Raw genomic sequence first — 24,316 nt, 5'->3', positions numbered from 1 at the left:
AGATTAATGTGTGGTCTTGTTTTAATGTTGCTGATTCGTAAATCTGTTCTGTTCTCTGTTTTCAGCTACTCAATGAAGAAGTGTTGAGTCACAGCAGCCTGTTAGGGACTATTGAAATGAAAGGCAATGGAATGACTGAGCATTATGTAACCCAGCTCGAACTCCAGGACCTTCAGGAGCGATACAAGTTCCTCAAAGACAGAACAAGGGTACAGTTTTCCTGGATAATGCTCGATCAAATTTTGCTGACAAAAAGGGAGCAGAGAAAGTCTTTTCTCTGATGATTTGTTTTACAGTTAAATAAAGAGTAAAGGTTTGGGGGCAGATGTAATTTATTTATGTGACAGAAAATTATTATGATGAGTTATCAATCTTTTTATACCAGTGAACTTCAAACCTTTTCAGAAAGTTTCTGAAGTTTTGAATCTGAAAAAAACGGTAGGTGAATAGTTTGAGGAATTCTATATCAGACTTCTCATTGACTTCAGTACAGAGATGATTTTATCCATCATGACTGAAAAGTCCAAAGCATCTCTGAGTATCTGTGGTTTGTATGAATGTATGTTTTGCAACAAATGTAGTCAGATAATCAGCATATTCACAACCAGCAGCAATTCACAAATGGTTGAGACTTACATGAGAGCTTACTACCAAACACAAATCTTATTAGCAAGTGAAAAAAATGACTCTGTAGTCAAATGACCCAGCACAGTAAGTTCTGCATTAAATGATAAGTGCTGGTACAATAGATTTGGAAGACAAAGTGAAGACCAAGATAATTTTTAATGTAAGATATAAGATAAAGAAAAAACACCTCTAGATATCTCCAGCAACAAAAGACCTGGTGGTACATTAGTAAAGCTAGATGGTTATACCCAGTTAACCCAAATCCCCCCTGAGGTAATTAAATTATGCCTACTGTGTCCTCAGACAAGCCACTTTTCTACATGACAGCCGGGTAAGAAAATTGAATTTTGTTCTCTCAGGGATGTCTTTATCCTGTGAAGAGGGCCAAAATTCAATTTTTCAGATGCATAAGTGGTTCTTTGTTGCGTGGTGCTCTCTTCCACAACTGCATAGAATGCAATGTGCTGTCTTTCTTTGGATCTCCTCTGTTTGAATGAACTCACTCGGGGTTGCCAGAGAGATGAAAGGGGAGTCCTGGAAAGTGTGAGTGGATACCTAGTATTCCTACTAACATGGGGATCCTCTCACCTTTGTTTTTTCTTGAATCTTTGTCTCCTGCGCACATATGTGGTGTCATGGGCAGCCTGTATTTCCTCATCTTGAACAACAGCATGATCTGTGAGAACTGGGTGCTAGTTCACAGGGGCAACAGCTCTGTACCTCTTCCCTAATGTAACAAGAAGCATCCCTTCTTTCCCTTCGCACCTGATACCCCAGATGACTTTTTGTCTTCCCTACTCGCAACTGTGATGATGGTGTTGAGCGTCTAGCCTACATTCAGCCTTTAGGAGCTGCAAGAAATTCAAAGTTCAAAACCAATAGCTGGAAAGCAGAGATTGGCCAAAATCAGTGGGAAAAAACAGCTTGGTAGCTGCTGAAATGTACTCGTTGGATTTGTCACTTGAAATCTGCTCCATGAGAAGATTGGCCAGGAGGGAAAGTACACAAGCTTCTCCAAGGGTTTGTGACCCAAGCCAGAGCAGACCACGGCCTGCAATTCCCTGCAGCCACTGGCAATAGGAAAGAGAACTAGTCTGTTTTTCTCTCTTCCCACTCCTGGGTGTGGGACAGGCCAGGTAAATGACGGACAATGCTCCTCTTTCCTTCCTCCCATTGTCCAAAATTGTTAAGAATAGGTAAAGCAGGCAGTAGATTCATAGCTAATGTTTATGGGAGTGTTTTTCTGTCTATGTAATCTGCTGCCCTGAGACACAGACAGTTTTGCCTCCATCTAAACTTGGGCCTCTGTTCCCAGCGGATCTTCCAGGGTGTGATTTACATGTGGTATACTCTTCTTGCACCTAGAAAGACCAATCTGTTGCTAACACGTGCAATCTTTCATACTGTAGCCCAGATATGGTAATGTTTTTAGTATGTGGTTGTGAAATTGTTGTAGCTTGCTTACCCACATACGTAGAGAATTTGCAGTCCAGTTCTTATTGCATTCTTTAGGAATTGCCCACAAATGTCTTGGGTAGCCTTCAAAACTAAAGATAGTGGATACTCTTAGTAGAAGGTTGGATGATTATTATTCCATTGGCAAAAAAATCCCGCAAAGAAAAATAAACTAATTTCTAAGCTCATCCTCTTGTTGATCACTTCAATAAAGTTAATTAATTTAAACTGGTTTAAAAATAAAGTAAAATAGGTCTTTTGTTATTAGACATTAAGGTTCTATTTAAAATTGATCCAAGATCAAAACTTTGGATCCCAAAAGTCACAGAACTTAAATAAAAAATCTTTTAGGATATATGGCTGTATCCTCACACTTGACCCCTCTTTCTCTATAATTGATCAAACTATCCTCAGAATCCAAATGCTCTTGAATTTTAGGAATACTCAGCTTCATACCCTAACGTTTCCCTTGAATGTCACTTCTAGATTTAGAATTTCTTGGTTTGATGAAACACTAATACATATCCACATATATATATACACACACACACACACACATATATATATATATTTTTTTTTTTTAAATAGGAGGCAGTAACAAAAGCTGAAGGACTGCTTAACTTGCATCAGGAGTACCAAAGAAATTTGAAGGCCTTTGAAGTCTGGCTGGAGAAGGAACAGGAAAAACTGGACTGCTTATCACAACTGGAAGGTGATGCCCAGAAACAGGAGGAAACACTCCGAGACTTACAGGTACAGAACTTGTGACAGCTCAGGTCAAAAAATCCTACTTGTAAAATAACAGAATAATATTAACTGCTGGACAGAAGTTGCATCTCTTTTTTGACTTGAGAACAGCTTTGACTCACAGATATATAAGCCTTTTGCTGCTCAAAAGTGCTTCCAGTAAAGTCAGTGACAACATTGTCACTTATTTCTAGGAAGAAGTGTCAGGCCTTGTATGTAATCTCCAAGCATACTAATGCTTTCTTGCAAGTATTGAATTTGTTTTAGATCTTGGCCTATATTGAGGATGCTACCTCTTATTTTCTTTGTGTTTCATAGAAAATCAAATGTAATCTTTTCATTAAGTTTTCATCTTTCACTCCTTACAGCGCAGATGCGTCTCACCTGCCTTCAGGAGTCTAAATGTCAACGTGTAGCCTAAGTTAGTCATATAGGCTTCTTCTGTGGAGAAGACAGAGAAGGATAGCCAGCTCCCACTTCTGTTAGACAGCTATGTTTGATGGAATGAATTATTCTTTGAATTATTCCAGTTCCATTGACAGCTGTGAGAGTCTCAGTAATCAATCTCACCTCTCAGGTGAGGTGGGAAGACTATGAGTGAACCCTTCAGGTGATGGTGAATGGCGAACCCTTAGTACTTCAGTAATCTCCCAGTTATGATCTGAAGCTGACTTAGGATATTTTCATGCCTGTTCTTGAACTAGCAGTAACACAAAAGGTCTATACTTGAGCTCCTGAATTATGAAACATTTCATACTTTTTTCAGGATACTGGGAAGACCTTTGTATGATCAGGGATTCCGCATATATGTCTTGCTTTAGAAGTTTATTTTTAAAAATCTGAAACCATTTTAAAAATCTGAATATATATCTCCATTATGAAACAAAAAGACACAAAGTACATTGGTTAGGTAATTTGCTGGTTGTATTTTGCTAATCAGACTAATTCCCTGCATGCTTTCTAACTGAGTTCTAATAAATATGAAAATGTCATATTTATCCAGAAAGGGGGTATCTAGAATTGTTTTGGAATGATATATGAAAAACATATAGACATAAACAGGCATGTTTATTATTAAAGAATCCGAGCTGTAAATCTTGAGCCCCAGCTTGTTCCTTGTTTTTAAAAGATTCAATTTTAGAATCAGTGTTACAGTGTGCTTGCCATAGCTGAAAAATTTTGAATTTAAGGTTGTGCTGAATGGATTCCAGGCTCCCATGCCAGCTCGGGTGGCAACTGTTTCAGAAGTTATGATAAGTTTAATGGGAGAGGAAGGAATATAGAGCATATTTCATCAATAATTCTCTCTAATTCACTGGTCAATAATACCGATAGTGGGTTTGTTTTGTAAATGAGCATGCCAGCATAAGTTGTTTGTAGAGGTAGCATAATGTGTGTTCAGCCTTAAATACTAGATAACTTAACTGTTGTAAATAAAAGATGTTAATGTAGGATCTGTATCCGTAACTGCCCTTACAGGAGTTGCAGGTCCACTGTGCGGAAGGACAAGCATTACTGAATGCTGCTGTCCATGCCAGAGAGGAGGTGATTCCTTGGGGCATGCCCCAGATAGAGGACCGAGCCCTGGAGTCCATACGACAGGACTGGCAAGTTTATCAGCACAGGCTTTCTGAAGCAAGAACACAATTAAATGCAACTGTGAGCAGATTGAGGTTAATGGAGAAAAAATTTCAGAAGGTAAATGACTGGCTAACAGGTCTGGAGGAGAAAGTTACTATCAGGACTGGGAGGCAATCTGGTAGAGCAACAAAGGAGATGCAGCTGCAACAAATGAAGGTAAGCGATGTACTTTAAGGAATTATTTAAACAAAATATTACATGAAGTTTCTACATCAGTGTTTAGTTTAATGGTGAAGATGACAGGAAACATTGCTATTCATTCTGAGGCTGTGCCAAGAATGAGGGGTCCAAGAGTGCTTCCTAGCTCCTGGGTTCGGCTATATGCCCTGGCCCTGTTCCAGTCCCCCGCTGGGACAAGGCTAGCCTTGCTGCTCTGCTCCTCTACACACCTTATACTGGAAGAGAATCCGGCTAACTCAGGGACCAAGGCTGTGGGGTATGCCAGAGAGCACATTTCCTGCTATCAAGTACCTACATCCATTTTACTGATAAAGGTATGGATGTATCAATGTTGAAATCTCAAAGGGAAATCTGGAATTCATTTGCTCTGTGAAATACAAAGGCATAAATGATGACATAGGTTGATCCAGGAGTGGGAAAGTGTTAATGTGGTAAGCAGAGTAAAATTTGACAAATTCTGGTGTGATGTCCCCGCTGTGTAGTAACTCTCCTTAGACTTTGCATGGAGTAGACATGATTGTGAATAAATAAAGGAAGCAGATTTCTGAAGATTCACGGTTACACTTTACAGTCATTTTTAAAACTTTGGATAACACAAAAGTTCTACAGGAAGTACAGCTTGTATTTTTGCTATTATTTGGAAAAAAGTATTACATCTATTGTAATAAAATGAAGTTGAGCTGTTATGATGAAACATCCATCACGTGTATTCCATTCTGGGTCAATTGACTGTCATCAGATTCTGTTTTGTTTCCCTGTTGTAATTCCATGTTTACAATTGTATTTGTTTTGCTTTTTAATCCTAACTTAGTTGCAACAAAATTCCTGTTGTGTTTAAGATATTTAAATTAATCATATAAGCTGGATAATGTCTTTGTCATAGAAGTGGCATGAAGAAATTGCAATCTACAAAGATGATGTGGAGGAAGTTGGGGTATTGGCACAGCAAATACTAGAGGAAGGTCTCACTGCAAGTAGAATGGGAAGCCAAGCCACACAACTAACTTCTCGATATCAAACTCTTCTTCTTCATGTGTTGGTAAGTAATGAAAATTAGTTCAGTATAACATTATAAAATGTCAGCTCAGAAGAAGGTTGTTAGCCTTTTTTTAATTAGACATCATCAGAGGTTATTCATTACTGTAGACTCCATAATATAGTATTCATGTGTGTATGTATATGTATATATATATATGTATATATATCTACACACTAGATTTCACTGGACTAGATGTGTTGGAAAACTATTATCAGGATAAAGCCCTTTTCAAAATTTTCAGTATTAACCAGATGTTGTTACTATCTTTTTTGGAAGTTTCAGGAGAGAAATTCAGAATTCAGTGGGTTTGAATGCGGAATGACCCCTAGAGAAAAGTTTTCAGGTTATCATTGAAACACACAGGTATGGGGAAATTTGAATAGACAAGGTATGGTCTTCAGGTCACTTTAAATCTTAAGTGACTGATAGTACCATAATAACTAATAGCAATTCAAATTTCAGAATATAACTATCTTTTCAGTGTTCACTATTATCTCCATTTTAACATTAGTGATTTCTGTACATATAGCTTAAGAAGACCCTAGTGAGAATTATCCACTAGATATGAAAGGACTCAGGAACAATGCATTTAATCTTAGTATATAATTTTTATTAATAAATAGCAATTTATTGCAATCATTAGACAATAACGATAAACATGTGGACTGGTTTTGTTTCTTCCCTCTCTCCCCGCATTTGTTTGTAGGAGCAAATAAAGTTTCTGGAAGAAGAGATTCGAAGTATGGAGGAGTCAGAATTAGCTTTTAGTGCTTACACAAATTGGTACGGAGCTACCAACAAGAACTTCAGAAATGTAATCACCAAGTTTGATGTGGTGGATAAAACAGCAATGGAGAAAAAAATGCAGAAATTAGAGGTACAGCCTACTTGAATACAATTTGTTGTGGTTTCTCTTCAGTTTCTGTTCACAAAAAGAATCTATACAGCTTTTTCGAAGTTCAGCCTACCCACAGAAGTTAACAGGATAAAGAACACCCTTTTTTCTGTTCTTATATCACACTCACATTAGATCACAGTTTGGTTCTTGAGGTTATGGATAATTCTAATAATATAATCCTGTCCTTCAGTAAAACATGTTTATGCGTATTTTGTTTTAGCCTAAAATAAATTCCCCTCCCAAGTCATCCTCTTGTATGTACTTCATTGCAGTAGGCACTATAGCAAGAAAGACTTCGTTTCTTCTCACTGAAATAACTCAGTAGTAAAACTCACATTTCATCTCAGAGTTGTAAATGAGTTCCTCAGATGTCCTACAGCTTAAACATAATGTGCTAAGGGACAACTTCCAGAAATTCCACAATTTGGAATCACAATCTTCTCCTGAAAGCCCTGAGTTTCTATGTTTGTCTTCAGAAGCCCAGTGTAGAGCAAAAGTGTTTGCTTTTTCTGCTTCCTTCTAGGTCACTGCACTTTAACTCCAAGTGTGTTAGTAATGAAAAGTCCACTCAGTTTCCCTAGCAAAATAATAATTAGCACCTCATTGATAATAGAACCACAATGGATCAAAAGGAAAGAAGCAAGAGTTTACATTTTCTGTTAACTGATACTTCCTTCACAGCTCCTCTTAAGTGATATGGACATAGGCCATAGCTTACTGAAATCTGCCCGTGAGAAGGGGGAGCGAGCTATAAAGTACATGAAAGAAAAGGAAGTTTCCCAGTTAAGAAAAGAAATCAGTGATTATGTGGAACAGCTTGAAGAGTTGGCTGGCTCAATCAGGAAAGAGCACATGACTTCAGAGAAGTGCTTACAGCTGGCCAAGGAGTTCTCGGACAAGTACAAAGCACAGACCCAGTGGCTAATGGAGTACCAAGACATCTTACATACTCCAGTGGAGCCAAAAAGCGAACTCTATGAGAAGAAGGCCCAGTTGTCTAAATACAAGGTAAAAAGGGGTTGTATCATTCTGCTGTATGAGTGAATTTTGACCTAGAAGAGTCACAGTAAGTCCAGGTGTCTTTTCAAGATTTCTCAATAGATTTATGAGACATCCCTGATCTGCACGTCTGAATCAGCATTAGAGTGAAAAGATGCATGATACCTGCACCTACAAACCAGAATGAACACCTGGATTTGAAATGCAGATGTCTTAATAAAGCTTCCACATTTGAAAGTTTCCTGTTACAGAGCCCAGTTCTGGTTTTATTTATGCACATATGAGTAACTCCATTGATATTAACACAATAATTGCAGTTTAAGCAAGGATAGAAATTGATCATAGTCTTTTTTCACTGCAAACATTGCTTCTGTCTATGTTGGCTTAGTCAGCTTTCTGGTTAAAGCCTAATGTCCCAGCTCAGCTGACATCCAAGATGGTTAGATACTACAGCTTCCACTTTTTTTAATTAGGATCTTAATGAATTAATATTTTTACAACAAAACCAGCTGCCTGTCTTCACAATGCTTTTGTGAAGTACTCCAGGATTCCAGATATTTCATAAGATGGCATGGCTTAAATACTCAAAGTCATGAGTCAAAGCTGTGTGCCTTTGGGAAGCTCATATCTCACTGTCTTTCTATGGATGCTGCTATGTGCCATGCTGTCTGTCCCAATGGCACAACAATGAGATTACAGGAGATCAGACTTCACACTCTTGTGAGTGCAGTCTTATGCACTCATCTGCATATCATCTCATTAGGTGGGTGGCTTTGATCATGATTCTCCACCTATTCACAGCATCTGTTCCTCTGAACAGGTTTTATCCCTAGCATTTACCCCTTCACACGTACACTTCCTTTCCTTTACCATCTCCAGATTATCAACCATGCTATTGGGGACTTGCAAAAGGGGCAATTGCTCTTAAATGCCTAAGAAGTTATTGTCTCAGGGTATGGCTGAGAAACATAGTCCTCTAGTGGTGGCAAAGGAAAGGGTGATATATACCACGATAGAAGGCTGTGCTTTGGATTAAAAGGAAGTGAGTGAAAGAGCTCTTCTGTGTTCAATATATGTTTTGCTATTCTTGCTTGCATTGTAGTCCATACAGCAGACTGTTCTCTCCCATGAGCCTTCAGTAAAATCAGTGATGGAAAAGGGAGAAGCACTTTTTGATCTGGTGAATGATGCAACTCTAAAGAACAACATTCAGGACCTTCAGAGCAGTTACCAGGAACTCTGCGGCGCAACAAAGGTAAAAGAAGTCAGGAAGGAGACTCTGGGTGCTTCTCACTTGACTATACTTTTTCCCTCTTTAAGAGGTTGCATATTTGTTTCACGTTGTCATTTCACACCCTGTACACAGAACCAGTTAGATTTTATTACATTTTTTTGTAACCTCTCTGATATGGAATGAACTTCAACCTAAATAAATCTAACAAGAGTAGCTGAAGTTTAAGTGTGGCAGGTGTAGCACCAAGGAGAAATACATCAGTGACCAGTTTGTATTTTTGTTACTCTTTTGATTGCTTTGAAGAGATTTCTAAATGAATTCTTTCTTAAAGAGGCAGATGCCCTTAAATCATGCCATTTTGTCTCTTGTTTCTGCTAAATCTCACACAAAACCTATTTAGTCTAAATTTGTTATTGAATGAAAGTCAGTGGAGAAAATGAAATGCAAAAGGAAATACTTTATTTCAGCAGTGGCAGTACTAATTAACATTGATTCATTAATCAGCATGTGTATAGCTCTTTGAAAGTTCTAATACTTCTAAATATGTCCTAAAGTATGACTATTCCTAAAGCTTATAATAGGTTATACTCCTAACAGGGATAAGCTTTGTAAAACCATGTTAGTACTTATGTTTGACTTAAGTCCCTTTAATTGTCAATCCATCCACCAATAGCAGATGATCTTTTTCACAGTTGATTTTAATTGATGAATATTCCCCTGGTTCATACCAAAATATCAGTTTTCATTGCACTAGATGTAATTTTGGTAACTTAAATGTAGATAACTATAAGAAAAATCTTTTTTAAAACAAATAAGTTTTAAGTTAATGTGTTCTTAGTTTGCCTAATAGAATCACAGGTAATATGTATGATGGCTGTAAGTGACAGGGACCAAACCATGATATTTGATAGGTCATGTGAAGTCTCTAAAAGACTGTGTAATAGCTTTTTTTAAATAGACTTAATGTGAAGTTGACAGTGTTCCTTTTCTTAAAGGAAGGGATCCTCATTTTTTTCCTCAATCTTCTTTAAGTGTAGTGTTTTACCCTGAGTGAAAATACCACTCAGTACCACAGATTTTATTCACATGAGTAATCCCTTTGGTATCTTAAGAGTCTAATCACATGAGAGTATCTCACAGGAATATGAATTTGGAAGATAACTCTCTTACTAGGCTTTAAAGCTGTTGATATTTTCTTATTCTTATAATTACCTTAACATTTAATTTTGGTTGATGTGGACCTACAGGCATACGTGGAAACCTTGGAGCTGAGAGTAAAAGAGCATGAGGATTACAACAGTGACTTGCAAGAAGGGGAGAAATGGTTGCTACATATGTCCAGCAGGCTTGTCAACCCTGACCTCATGGAGAGTAGTAACCTTGAAATAATTACTCAGCAACTAGCCAACCACAAGGTAGGTGTGGTGCTTAGGTAAACTTCCTTTGTTTGGTAAAGTAGAATTTTTCTTCTCTACTTTTCTGTCTCCACTCCAGAGGTTATTTGTCATTCACCTGTTTTATTCCTACTGCTACTGACTGCCTAAATGAGCATCAGTGTCATTAATGCAGTTAACAAACACAACTTGTTGAAGCACTGTCTGTTCCTTGGATTGGACTGCATCAGCACAAGAGCTTTGTTGTACATTTGGCTGAACTCTGCTAGTTTTTTGCTGAGATCTCCCAGGAAATGGACCACAAGAAGCAGATTAGGCTCATCTTACTTCTGAGGCAATTTTGATTCAGACACTTGTAAGGAAAAAAAAAATTTAATTTTTGAATTTTTTATTTTTTTCCTCTATTTGATTGTATCTTTCCTCCATTGCTTTCAGGAATGGTATTGTTATTGTTGTTGTCAGTGATAATCATTCTCTACATTGATAATTGGTGCTTTACAAAAGATAAAAGAAAGCAAAATCCAACCCCCCCCCCCCCCGAATCTGAAATTCCAAGAGCAAATACTGAAAACTGTTAACTCATTGTAATTACTTTATTATTCTTTAAGCAGCCTCCTTGGGTAGACATCTGCCTCCACCACCGTCAATGGAAAGATCTGTCTTTAATGGAAGAGCTCATGGCATAAGATATGATTCAGTGTCTTCTCAGTACTAGACACAGAGAAGTTGATGGAGCCCTGGAGAGCACACAACAAAGGAAGATTAAGAGTAGTCTATTTTGGGGCATAAGCATATAGTGTTTACACATTATAACAATACTACTAGTATTTCTGTGGGATATCTATGCACAGGCATTTGATTTTATAATGAATGTATGCTCTAATAGCTTGACTATAGTATTAAATATTTTCTGAAAACTTTTTTTCCAAATATGAAGACAAAGAGTATTAAAGAAGAAAATCATTAAACACATAAGGTCATTTAAGAAGCTGTGATTTGGATCCTGTTTTAAGTTTAAAATATTTCTTCAAAAGTATTTTATGTATTTCTTAGGCTATCATGGAAGAAATTGCAGGATTTGAAGACTGTTTGAACAACCTTAAGAGTAAAGGTGATTATTTGATCGATCAATGTACAGAACATCTTCAAGCAAAATTTAAGCAAAACATACAAAGCCATCTTCAGGGGACAAGGGACAGCTATTCTGCCATATGTAGCACAGCCCAAAGAGTAAGTCTTGTTCAAAAATGTTTTTATACAGTTTAGGAATAACACACATTATTATTTCTATAAGTACTTGTCATTTCTTTAAGTGGTGTAAAACTCTGCCTACTGTTTCAGTTGAAATTGAGCCTACAAGTTATTAATGTAGTATTTTGTCATTATTGTGCTGCAGATGAATCCCTTCCAAATATTGTCTTACACCCAGAGTAACTAACTGTATATCAGTCAAAAGTTCCTACTTTAAACTCCACTCCCTGACTAGCTTCATGTTATACATGCTTCTGAGCAGTCACAGTGAAGTAAATAGAACTATTCCTTGTACAAAAACTAGGGAGGGAATTACATTCTTAGTGCCAGTAGTTTGTATACATACCTCACTAGTTTTAATTATGTGCTAGGATATACTGTTTCTCTTGGTAAAACCAGAATATATGGTTAAGAAGGGCTAGCTGGGTCATTCTGTTAATCCAATTAGGAGATCAGGCCAGCATAGTTAAAAAAAAATAATAATAACAATGAAAAGACTTGCTTCATAGTCAGCAGTATTCACAGAGGTAGGTAAAGTTTTATACTAAATCAATGGCAAAATGATGAATAAGAATACAGAAATAAGAGAAAATATTCTGTATTTGCATCTTTAGTTTTTCCTTCCAGAAGCAGATACTAAATATTATCTGTCTACTCTACAAATGAGCAAGGGACAGTGAGACCTTAAGGAGCTTTCCTACCCTGGTATCTTTCTGTACAGGGGCTAAAATAACTGTAGTTTTTATATTATATGTTAACTCTATATTATATATTGTGCTATATATTAACAGTTGTGTGAGGGTTTTTTCCCACAGTTTTCAAGGTTGGGGAAGAGAGCCAGTAGTGGTGTTTCAAAATTTAATGACATTACAAAATGTTTATTTTAGGTGTACCAGAGCTTGGAACATGAACTCCAGAAGCATGTTAACCATCAGGATACCCTACAACAGTGTCAGACTTGGCTGTCTACAGTGCAGTCGGAGCTAAAGCCAAGTACTTGGCTGCCTTTCAGCCTGGCAGATGCAGTTAAACAGGTAAAAGTTCAGTTCATGAAAATCTCAGTTATCCTTAATGAGGTGAATCCAGGTAAGAGCTTTTTATTAATAGAAGTTAGATACTCTTTGTGACCTTCTCCGAGGGTTTTGTAGCCTTACCATTTATTCCCACCTATCTGTAAATTAATGTTCATAAAGAAGACCTGGTTCTGTAGTACCATGGACACATGGTCTGTTATCAAGCAATTAAAATAATTTTTCAGCATAAGAATATTGAATTGTCTCCAGACTACATTAGTCATTAAGAATGGTTCCTTTTTCTTGATTATTTTAAAATAACTTAATGTATTTTGCATCAGATTTTTACCTTGTTTTCAAATTAAACTAGTTCAACACTAAAAAAGATGGAATTTAGGCTGTCTCATCCACCATGTTGTTTAATGGAGACCTTCAAATGCTACAGGTTTTGACTAGGTAAAGTACAGAAGAAGAGGATGTAAAATCTCCTTAAAGGAAGTCTGTGTGGAGTGGATTTCATATAGAGAGCTTTATGGATTAATGAGGAGCAGAAACAGAATAATTTAGGTTGGCAGGGACTTCTGGAGGTCATCTAGTCCAGCACCATGTTTAAGGTAGGGTCAACCTCAAAGTTAAATCAGGTTGCTTAGGACTTTTTCCAGTTGAGTTTTGAAACTCTCTGTTACAGAGCTGTGGGGGCTGGCAGCTCCACCAGGGCCAGGGGCCGGGGCTGACAGCAGGACTGGGCAAGCAGAGTGGGGCCTGAAACAGCTGGCCACAGCTTGGTGACCACCAGCCAAGTCTGGAGGGCTAAGCCTCATCTGAGGATCTCTAAGGATTAGGGACCCAGTCTGGTGTTTAACTAACTGCTCTCACTGTGAATTTTTTTTTTTCATATCCGTGCAGTTTCCTTGTTGCAGCTTGTCACCTTTTCCTCTCATTCTTTTTCTGCTCACCTCTGAGCAGAGTTTGGCTCTGTCTTCTCTGTACCCCCTCCCCGTGCCTCCACACACACACCTTTTTAAGCAGTGGGAGACAGCAATTAACCTCTCCTCTGCAGGCTGAACAAACCCAGCTTCTTCAGACCTCCTCAAATGCCGTGCTACAGCCCCTTACCCCCAGCCTTTTCCAGGACTCATTCCAATTTGCCAATATCTCTCTTCTGTGGGAAGGGACCCAAAACTGGATACAATACTCCAGGTGCAGCCTTACCAGTGTGAAAGAGAGGAGAATAATCGCTTTCCCCAGCCTGCTCTCTTGCTAATGCAGTAAGTCTTGGTTGCCACAAGGGCACACTGCTGTCTTACGTTCAGCTTCTTGCCCACAAGGACCCCCCTCAACTTGCTCTCTGGGCTACAGGGTCACTTTCCCTTCTTCCTGAGACTTCAAGAGATAGGTATGTTGTTGCCCTGCTTGTCAACACTGATGTCACCATTTTCTTGTGGGATGAAGAAACTTTTTTATAGAGAGAGATGGACTTCTATAGGCAATGCTGAAAGGAAGACTCTGTAATGGCATAATACTGTCAGATCTTGGCAATCGTAGATGCTGGGGACAATCAGGAGGGTTGCAGAGAATGTGTAAAAGAAAGGGTGTGTTGTGCTGCCAGGCTGGATCCTCCAGGATCTATTCAAACATTGGAGAAGTCTAGACAATGTGACAGCTCAATAATAGGATAAACTCTGTTTTCAGTCCACATTGGGAAACTAAATGACCTTGTTAAAATGTGTGTGTATCTGTGTAAAGCTTCTAATTGTAAAGAAATAAGCTATGTAATGGAAAGACACTGATTGCTCTGATAATTGGATGATAATAATCAATTTTTTAAGTTATTCTTTTCCATGATTATGGCAGAGCAGCCTTATCTAATAAAATAGCATATGTCTACATTCCATTTCTTGGAAATAATGAGCTAAATTCAAAATACTAAAATGCATGAATTTAATACAATAAGAGATTATTTCCACAGTTTCAGAAATTATTTGGGGTTTGTCTTCTCTCAGGTGAAGCATTTCCGAGCTCTGCAGGAGCAGGCCAATACATATTTGGATCTTCTGTGCTCCATGTGTGATCTGTCAGATACCACAGTGAAGAATACAGCAACAGACATTCAACAAACAAAACAAACGGTACACGATAACCACAACAGCCAGCCTTTAATCCTATTTAGAGCTTTAATTGACTCGATCTGTCCTTTTTTTAAAAAGGTCCTATTGGGTAATGGTTTAAAGAAACGTCTTCTTACTTTCATCTTAAGTACTTCATTTAGAAATAGTTTTTTTTATTATTTTTTGTATTAAATTGACATGTTGCTATCCTGGTAATAATACAAAAACATCTGAGGAAGTTTGCTGAGGATGAAGTTACTTAGGTAATGTTACGAGATGTTGACCTAAAGCCCCACAAAATAGCTTTGTGTGGAAGAAAACCTGATCCAACATATTTGTTTTCACAAAATATAACTCAGCCTGTTCTTCTGTTTTTTTTATTAAAGGTTAGACATATTTTCTTGTTATCATTTATTCAACAGTAGCTCATGTTCTTATTATTAGTAAATGCTAATATAGTCATTATAATCATAATAAAATCTTCTGTGGTAGTTCAATTCATAGATCTATTTAATTTACTCACAGAGTGCATCTAGTTCAGCATATGAATTTATGGAAATGTACCTCATTTTTTTTAAGTTTTCAAGTAGTTGAATACCTGAGTTTTAAAACAAAATCATAAATATAAGAGCTATTAGCAAAGAAATATTAATAGCATTCTTGTTGTTGTAAACATGGAAATTTTAGTGTTTCACACACAACTTTTTAAACTACTTCTACTGAAAGTAAAAATCTAATACATGCAGCAACCATATTCCATACCAGAGAAACAAATTGTACAAATCCAAGTAATCCATAGAAAAAATGCAGTCCAAATATTGAGTAGCTAAAAGGCATTCCAAACATCAGAGTAAGATTCTCCTTATATATATGAAGCAGGGAAACATTAAAGAAAAGTCACAAATAGGATACTACTGAGATATATTAAGCTGTTTGAGTGTCTAAACCTTAAAGGCACCCTACTGCTATATTTGGAGGAAATGAAGCTCTGTTATTATTGGTTTAAGGTGATTGATGGGCTCAGATTGGGTAAGCATTCTTCTTACTGGCATTTTACAAAAGACATACAGGCAAAAGAACTGGTCTAGGCAAATTAAATGAAAGTATATAGTTTAAGCTTTCATTTGGTCATTGAGAAGGCATGCAGAGCACAGTCCAGTAGTATTCTTGGCATGCAATAGATGAAGTTAATTATACAGTTAATTTAATCTTTAACAGGAAACTTAGAACACTTTGAAATACACACACATATAAATATACTTGCTTCTCTCAAGAGTGAGTCAGAATTCTTTTTTTTTTTCACAGATTTCCTTGGATAGGTCTGATTTTTATGACTTTTGAAGGTTAAATCTTTTTTTTTTGTGGATAATATTAGCCCCTCCAGAATCTAGTACAGGAATTTGCTGAGTACAGTATGGTGCTCTCAGAAAGAATGGTATTCATCTTCCATTCTCCAAAAATAGCTGCATTAAAGCATTCCTACTCTTTTTCATTTCTTTTCTTCTAGATTGAGCAACAGATAACGCACTCACAGTATTTGGCTCAAGGTTGGGAAGAGATCAAACAAATGAAGGCTGAGCTCTGGATATATTTCCAGGATGCAGACCAGCAACTACAGAATTTGAAAAGGAGACGAGCAGAACTGGAACTTAATATTGCCCAGAATATGGTACTCCAGGTTAAGGTAAGGAGTCTTTGTGTTAAGAACAGAAGATAAAGATGTTCACCCTGCAGCTGATTTTATTACAAAACTCATTATATGCAAGTATTGCATATAATCACTAATATATTCTAATTCTGTAAGAGCAAGAGCGGAGAAAACAGAAGGTCAGTTTCCATATTGATGCTGTAGGAAAGCAAAACATGGTACGTTAATATTTTTCTGTTTTTTTAATACAAAACAATTTGCAGTCTACTGTTCTGGTTTGCCTTCACTTTTAATAGGCTAATTGCTTATTTCACTGGATATGAAGAGAAGATCTGCAGCTTGTGTTCCCTAAGATCTTTGATTCTAATACTTGTAAATTATTTAGATCTATTTCAAAATCAGTCAAGGCAACTATTCAGTGCTGGTGAATTCTGAAAATAACTGGAAAGTAGGTATTATAGAAAGCCAGTCTAATTTACCTTGAATAGTGAGATAAATAACTTCAGATCTTCCTTTATTCTTGCTCATTTAGAGAAGACATAATTTTCACTGCCATTCTACAGGTATCCAGGACACCAATAAAGTAACAAGAAGAAAAATAAATTATTTCTTTGATAAACGATGAAAAGCTTTGGTTTTGCATTTTTGGATTAGATTTTGCTTGTGTTTTTTTCTGATATGCTAGGAGTTAAGTGAAAGGTACAGAACACTTCCTTTTCATGTTTGTGCTCCAGCACAGTTTGAGCATAGTCACAGGCCTTGAAGTTATCTCAGAACAATGCCAGACTAAACCTGTTATACTAGCTATCATTAAAGGGGTCCAGGAAGAGGCAGGAGTCCATTTCCTCACTATTCCAGTCAGGATTATTATGAATGGCAGGCACCTTCTATACAATCAGATGTGACACAATGTATATTTTTCCTCTTATTTTCCCTTGCTTATTCAGATGCCTAGCTCCTTTAGAGGCAGTCTCAAAGAGGGAGAAGGCACAGCCTAGGCAGTAGTGTCTCTTATCCAGAACTCCTATCAGGCCTCAGTGAGAAGGTGCCATCCCAGCAAAATGCTGGAGCTGGACATGGTTATGTAGTTACAGTTGTTTGAACTAGAATTTGAGAAACAATTATATTTATCCTGTACTGTGTAAGTGCTAAAAAATGTTTGGTTGTCAGTGTATTGTATATTTTATTTTTGGATTCTCTGAGACTTCTTATTCAGTAAGAAATGTGTATGCAAAGGAGATCATTTATCTACTGGAGTTTATTAACTCATATAGCAATGATACCTGAATAATCGTTGGCTTTGTTTCAGTAATTACAGCGATAATGATCACTACTGGAGTAGGAACAAAACAAAGTAAGGGTGTTGGGGCTGACTGACTCACGGACTCTGGCTCCTATTTTTAGTCTCTAATACAACAGAAAAAGAAAAGAAAAAAAACGAAGTAGAGACAGTACTGGTAGAATAAATTCTCATGAGAGCTTTATCCTACATGCTATGAGGTAGGGAGGGAAGTTGTGCTTGTCCAGGAGCCCAGAGAACAGGATGTGATGTGGTACTGATTCCTCTGTATCCCTGGCACAGGGAAACTGCCCTGGCTTGCTTTCGCATCCTCCTTCTGCCCTGAGAAGGCTGGAGAGAAAGGTCAGTGGAGGGGAGAAGGCTCTTCCAATTTACATTTGCACAAGTATGTAAGCCTGAGCAGTTATTTAGTCCCCACACAGTATATATGTTTCAGAGTTGTAATTTAAAGTCCATTTTGTGTCTCTTTCAGGAATTCAGTCAGAAGTTGCAGTCTAAACAGTCAGCTCTTACTGCTGTGACTGAGAAGATGAGCAAACTAACCCAAGGACAGGAATCACCTGAACACAAGGAAATAGGACAGTTAAGCAACCAGTGGCTGGACCTCTGCCTTCAGGCACACAGTTTGCTCATACAGAGGGAGGAGGATCTGCAGAGGACTGGGGATTACCATGATCGCATGAATGTAGTAGAAGTTTTCTTGGAAAAGTTTACAAAAGAGTGGGACAACTTGGCTAGGTAAAAAAAGGAGTAGCACGCACAAAGCTTACATGCTGCATATACACTGAAAGAGCTATTTACAGAGTCTCTCTAAATTGGATCTAAATTGGATCTGCTAAAAATCCCTTTTTCTGTGCTTAATTAAACGCAAGCCTCCTTTATTAATTATAAAAAAAAAATTACTTATACTGAAATAAAGAGAGTTTGAGAAGCCAGATCTTCAGTGCTTGTCTTTAAGGCACATACTGACTGATCCCATCTCAGGGTATAGCATTTGCTGCTATTTGTAGTATTTTGACTATTTTGTTTGAACTTTTTCATTTTTGATTATTGTCAGAGTTTTATTTATTAGACTATTATAATTTAGTTACTGCTGCTAAATTATTGCAGTTGTTTTCCATTCATATATAGCATAAACACACAAACTATGTGTGTAAAAATTTGGAGTCTGCTACTGCTGCTGCTGTAGTCATCAGACAAGATTCTCTTGGGCTTCAGTACTTTTGTTGTTCTTTATATGTGCTGTATAGCATGTATGCAGTGTATAAGTCATGTTGATTTGGATGGTCAACCCAATGACTGTATTGCAGATGAAAGAGAGAGGAATAAAAATGTTAAACTTTTTAATTAATGTTCAAGGCTGGTATCTGCAAAAGAACCTGAAAGCCTTATGTATTTAAATTGTATTGATTTCAGTATAAAATATGCTTATAATTCACTTTGACCTCTTTTAAAATTCTGGCCTGAGATAGGATACAATCATTCATTTCTGTCCTGTGCATTTTGATAACAGATCTGATGCCGAGAGTACAAATGTGCATCTTGAAGCTTTGCAAAAATTGGCACTAGCACTACAGGAGAGGAGATTCGCTCTTGAAGATTTGAAAGATCAGAAACAGAAAATGATAGAACATTTGAATCTTGATGACAGAGAATTACTAAAAGAGCAATTTGGTCATTTCGAGCAACGCTGGACTCAGTTGGAGGACCTTGTGAAGAGAAAAATTCAAATTTCTATAGCAACCTTAGAAGAGCTCAGTTTGGTGCATTCTAAATTTCAGGAATTAATGGAATGGGCAGAGGAGCAGCAACCTAGTATCTCAGAGGCTCTTACACAGAGCCCTCCTCCAGATATGGCTCAGAGTCTTCTCATGGATCATCTTACCATTTGTAGTGAGCTTGAAGCCAAGCAGCTTGTTCTGAAGACACTTGTGAAGGATGCTGACAGGGTGATGACCAGTTTAGGGCTCAATGAAAGGCAGCAGCTGCAGAAAGCACTTTCCGATGCACAGCACCATGTAGATTGTCTCAGTGATCTGGCTGGCCAGAGGAGAAAGCACCTGAATAAAGCACTGTCTGAAAAGACTCAGTTTCTCATGGCAGTCTTTCAGGCTACAAACCAAATTCACCAACATGAGAAGAAGGTAACGTTTCCAGAACATATCTGTCTGTTGCCTGAAGATGTGAACAAACAGATCAGGACTTGTAAGAATGCCCAAGCTAACCTGAAGGCCTGTCAAAATGAAGTCACTGGGCTGTGGGCTCAAGGAAGGGATTTAATGAAAGAAGCAACTGAACGAGAAAAGAGTGAAGTGTTAGGTAAACTGCAGGAGCTACAGAATGTATATGACACTGTTTTACAGAAATGTAACCAGAGATTGTTAGAACTTGAGAAAAACATAGTTTCCAGGAAATATTTCAAAGAAGATTTGGATAAAGCCTGCCATTGGTTAAAACAAGCTGATATTGTCACATTCCCAGAAGTCAATGTAATGAATAGTAACCGTGAACTATACACTCAGCTGGCAAAATATCAACAGATTCTAGAGCAATCTCCAGAATATGAAAATCTGCTACTTGCACTGCAAAGAGATGGCCAAGAAATCCTACCATCACTTAACGATGTGGATCATTCATATCTGGATGAAAAGCTTAACATGCTTCCTCAGCAATTCAATATTGTCATTGCCCTGGCAAAAGATAAATTCTATAAGGTTCAGGAAGCAATTTATGCCCGAAAAGAATATGCATCTTTGATTGAGTTGACCACAAAAGCTCTGAGTGAGCTAGAAGATCAGTTCATTAATATGGACAAAGCTCCAGCTGCTGTTTTAGCCAAAGAAGTTGTGTCACTCCAGCAGGCTTACAGAGATCTCTTAGGTGAACTGGTGAGTCTTGGTGCAGCAGTGGATGAACTGAACCAGAAGAAGGAGGCCTTTCGAAGCACTGGCCAGCCGTGGCAACCAGATGAGATACTAAAACTTTTCACGCTGTATCACAAGCTGAAAAGGCAAATAGAGCAGAAAATCAACCTTTTGGAAGACACAATAGAGGCATGCCAGGAACATGAGAAAATGTGCATGCAGCTCAAGACACAACTAGAGACAGTGCAGAAGGAACAGATTAAGGTGAATGAGGAAACACTCCCGATAGAAGAAAAGTTGAAAATATACCACTCTCTGGCAGGCAGCTTGCAAGACTCAGGGATCCTTTTGAAGCGGATAACTGAACATCTAGAAGCCCTTTCTCCTCAGCTTGACCAATCTGCCTGCGAGACAGCCAATCACCAGGTGAAGTCTTGGCAAGAGACACTAAAGTCATTGCAAGCTGCCATTGGTGACACAGTGATGGAGTGCGAGAACAGACTTGTTCAAAGTATAGACTTTCAGACAGAAATCTGCCGCTCACTTGACTGGTTGAGGTGGGTGAGAGCAGAACTTAATGGAACATTAAGTTTGGACCTCAAACTGCAAAATATCCAAGAAGAAATCCGAAAGGTTCAGATACATCAGAAAGAAGTACAGTCAAGCCTGAGAATAATGAATGCACTAAGCAATAAAGAGAAAGAGAGATATATGAAAGCCAAAGAGCTGATACCCGCTGACCTGGAAAACACTCTTGCTGAGCTGACAGAACTAGATGGTGAAGTTCAAGAAGCTATAAACATGAGACAGGTTTGTGCATCCCCAGTGACATTAGTTTCTTTCTCACCAAGCTGAAAAACATGGCTTTATGGCTTGATGTCTGTAATTGCCATGAAAAAATTGATCTTAAGATTCTCGCTTTTTTTTTTTTTTTTTTTTTTTAAACATCTTAGGCTGTGGCTTGCTGCCATGGGTGGCTGTAGGGAGAGTAAGACTTCCTCAATATGTGTATATACATGCATGCAGAAATGCAAAGTCACTCAAAACCTGCTTCCATGTGGCCTTTCAGGACCTGTATTTTAGATATAGTAAAGGAAAGAGAAAGTAAGCATGGGCAAAATCCATACTCTCTGCTGAGGATATTTTTGTTGCTGTTGTGGATTGTTATGTATGTGATTCTGTATACAATTTTCGCTTTTATTTCAGGCTACCTTGAATAAACTATATAGTCTCTGCCAAAGATACTACCAAGTGATGCAGATAGCAAATGACTGGCTTGAGGATGCTCAGGAATTGCTACATTTAGCCAGGAATGGTCTTGATGTCGAGAACTCTGAGGAGAACCTAAGAAACCACATTGAATTTTTCAGCACAGAAAGTCAATTCAGTAATCATTTGAAGGAGTTGCAGGGCCTGGTGTCTGAGATAGAGCCATTTATCCAAGCTACAGCAAGAGAGCAACTGGTGCAGAATGTAGCTGCATTGGAGGAAAAGGGCAAGGGAACAAAGCAAGAAGCTGACACCCAGCAAGAACAACTGCAAAGGTATTTCTTTCCTTCTCTTTCATTATTTCCTTCTTTCTCTCTTTCATTCTTTTGTTCTTTATTTCCTTATTTCCTTCTTTATTTGCTTCTCTTTCCTTCAAAACACTTTGGTAATGAAATAAAGAGATCACAACGCTTGACTTGTTACTTAATTGGAGTTTTGTAAAATGCTTGTGCTACTGATGACAGAAGTGGATACTGGGATTCAGAATTCTTGGATTCTGTTTCTCCTCTGCCACTGACTAACTGTATGACCTTAAGGAACCTATGATAAAGTTATATAAAATTTTGAACAGTACAGAGAAAATTAATAGGGAATGTTTATCCATTATTCCACATTGCACAAGAACTACAGAGCAACAAAGGAAATTGAAGCAGATATTTTAAAAGAAGAGAAAATACCTTTTTACCTAACATAACTATGTAACTTCTTATCCCAGAATGTTCTGGAGGCCAAAAGTTTAAATGGGTTTAAAATACAACTTAGACAAATTTGCTGAAGAAAAGTCCATCAAGGGCTATTAAATGCAAAGTTGTGGTTATAGTATCTGGTAGGTTTCTAAGCCACAGTTGGCGATCGGGATAAGCTTCTGTATGCGTGCTTTTTCCTAATAGTCTTTTTTTTTTTTTTTTTTTGGAAAATACTGTATAACAGCATAACAAAAGTGGTTAAATTGAAAACTAGGTGCAATAATACTCCTGTTTTAAAATGGTTTTGTGTCACATTAAATTGTTCTTTCTGATGTTCCATTTGTTTAAGGTGTGCTTCTGAGTGGCAGGAGTATCAGACAGCAAGACAGAAGGTTATTGAAGTGATGAATGAGGCTGAGAAAAAGTTATCTGAATTCTCAGTCGCTAAAGCAGCTTCTTCTCATGAAGCTGAAGAGAAATTGTTAACACATAAGGTAAGATACTGAAAATGATAGGAAATCCTTTTTCCTTCAGTGAAAATAAATTTCTCTCTCTAGTTCCCTCCTTGTGGCAACCTGAGGTTGAGTTTTTAGGTCTTCTCCTGTAGCTCTTGACTATATCATAGCATATCAAGAGATAGGTACAGATATTTTGTAAACCCTTTTCAATTTAGCATCTGTCTATGACTGTAGAGGACTGAAGGAACCAAGAGGTTCGTAACGATCTTGCGTCCCTTGACTACCTTAGGCAAAATTCAGATCACAGAAACTTTCATCTCCTTTTGTGTCATATGAAAAAGGTTTACTTTTTAAACTTGAAGTCCTTCAAGTCTACCTGAAGAGCAGTGTCCTGTCCATTAGCTCCATGAGGGTATATTCATACCCTAGGACATCTAAAATGGCACTAGGCAAAAACATGACATAAACGTATGTTTAAGGACCTGATTGCTTCCTTAATTTTTTAGATTCTCCTATAAATTGGAGTCTTTGCTATGAGAAGTTTCCTAAATACTCATCTCCTTCTCTTTTGAAGGGATAGCAAGGAAAAGAAAATGAAGTATGCACTAGACTTCTGCTGCTTTCAGAGAACTGCATTCTGGACCAGGTCCTTCAGATAGCTGTAGCTAACATACTGCGTATGAAAAACAAAGTGAGATGTAACCAGCTCACTTGCCATAGGGACCTCCTTTTTGCCTACAGTGGATGGAAATGGCTTGTCTGCCTGCAAGTGTGTCAATTTATATTATAAAAAAGGAAACTTTAGTGCTTATTTTTGCTTTTTCAGACCCTTGTGTCTGTAGTGAACTCTTTCCAGGAGAAGATCACAGCCCTAGAAGAAAAGGCTTCACAGCTGGAAAAAGTTAGCAATGATGCCAGTAAGGCAACTATAAGCAGATCAATGACAACGGTTTGGCAGCGCTGGACACGGCTCCGGAATGTAGCCCAAGAACAAGAAAAAATTTTGGAAGATGCAGTGCAGGGATGGAAGGGTTTTAACGATAAGGTAACTCTTGGTCTTGTTAACTCCTTTTGTAACTGTACATAGGTTTTCACTACTTAACACAGCCTGCTACAAACTTTGAGTACAGATTATAACTAAGTCTTGTGAAACAAACAAGTCAATTTTATTATTAATCGTTTTTGGTAGAGAAAGCTGAGCATCATAAGCACAGTAATTTGTCTCAGATCACAACCACCCCTGAAAGACCCTAGTTTAGAACTACTGCCTCCAAGGCTTGTACTGTTCTTCTGTATGTAAACGTGTACACTAAATACAGACCTGTTTTGAGAGAGTTGTTTTAAGACAATTGTTTCAATTTCTGGTAGTTCTTGAGAATCTTGTCTTCTTTGTTTCCCTTCCCCAAATGGTCCAGTCTAGATTAAATAGATCCCTTTTTTCTGAAGAGTGCAATGTTGCTATTTCTAAGTTTGTGCACTGATATCATTGCCTCTCACTGCTCACT

At 37.8% G+C, this 24,316-nt stretch overlaps 1 protein-coding gene across 1 annotated transcript in view; it reads left to right on the top strand.

The window, feature by feature from the left end:
* SYNE1 (spectrin repeat containing nuclear envelope protein 1) overlaps positions 1–24,316 on the top strand; it is a 276,957-nt gene that overhangs the window by 126,766 nt on the left and 125,875 nt on the right. Inside the window, exons 63-79 of the mRNA XM_067293579.1 lie at positions 66–209; positions 2,671–2,835; positions 4,309–4,626; positions 5,534–5,689; positions 6,396–6,566; positions 7,269–7,595; positions 8,689–8,841; positions 10,068–10,235; positions 11,268–11,444; positions 12,353–12,499; positions 14,482–14,607; positions 16,094–16,270; positions 18,007–18,272; positions 19,048–21,208; positions 21,605–21,942; positions 22,703–22,847; positions 23,638–23,856. Of these exons, the coding sequence (XP_067149680.1) occupies positions 66–209; positions 2,671–2,835; positions 4,309–4,626; positions 5,534–5,689; positions 6,396–6,566; positions 7,269–7,595; positions 8,689–8,841; positions 10,068–10,235; positions 11,268–11,444; positions 12,353–12,499; positions 14,482–14,607; positions 16,094–16,270; positions 18,007–18,272; positions 19,048–21,208; positions 21,605–21,942; positions 22,703–22,847; positions 23,638–23,856 (5,358 nt within the window). The remainder of the gene's footprint in view (positions 1–65; positions 210–2,670; positions 2,836–4,308; positions 4,627–5,533; positions 5,690–6,395; positions 6,567–7,268; positions 7,596–8,688; positions 8,842–10,067; positions 10,236–11,267; positions 11,445–12,352; positions 12,500–14,481; positions 14,608–16,093; positions 16,271–18,006; positions 18,273–19,047; positions 21,209–21,604; positions 21,943–22,702; positions 22,848–23,637; positions 23,857–24,316) is intronic.

This window comes from Apteryx mantelli, chromosome 3 (assembly GCF_036417845.1).
Source record: "Apteryx mantelli isolate bAptMan1 chromosome 3, bAptMan1.hap1, whole genome shotgun sequence".
NCBI classification, from domain to species: Eukaryota; Metazoa; Chordata; class Aves; order Apterygiformes; family Apterygidae; genus Apteryx; species Apteryx mantelli.
The sequence above is the reverse complement of the archived record's forward strand: the minus strand, read 5'-3'. Positions and strand labels throughout refer to the sequence as shown.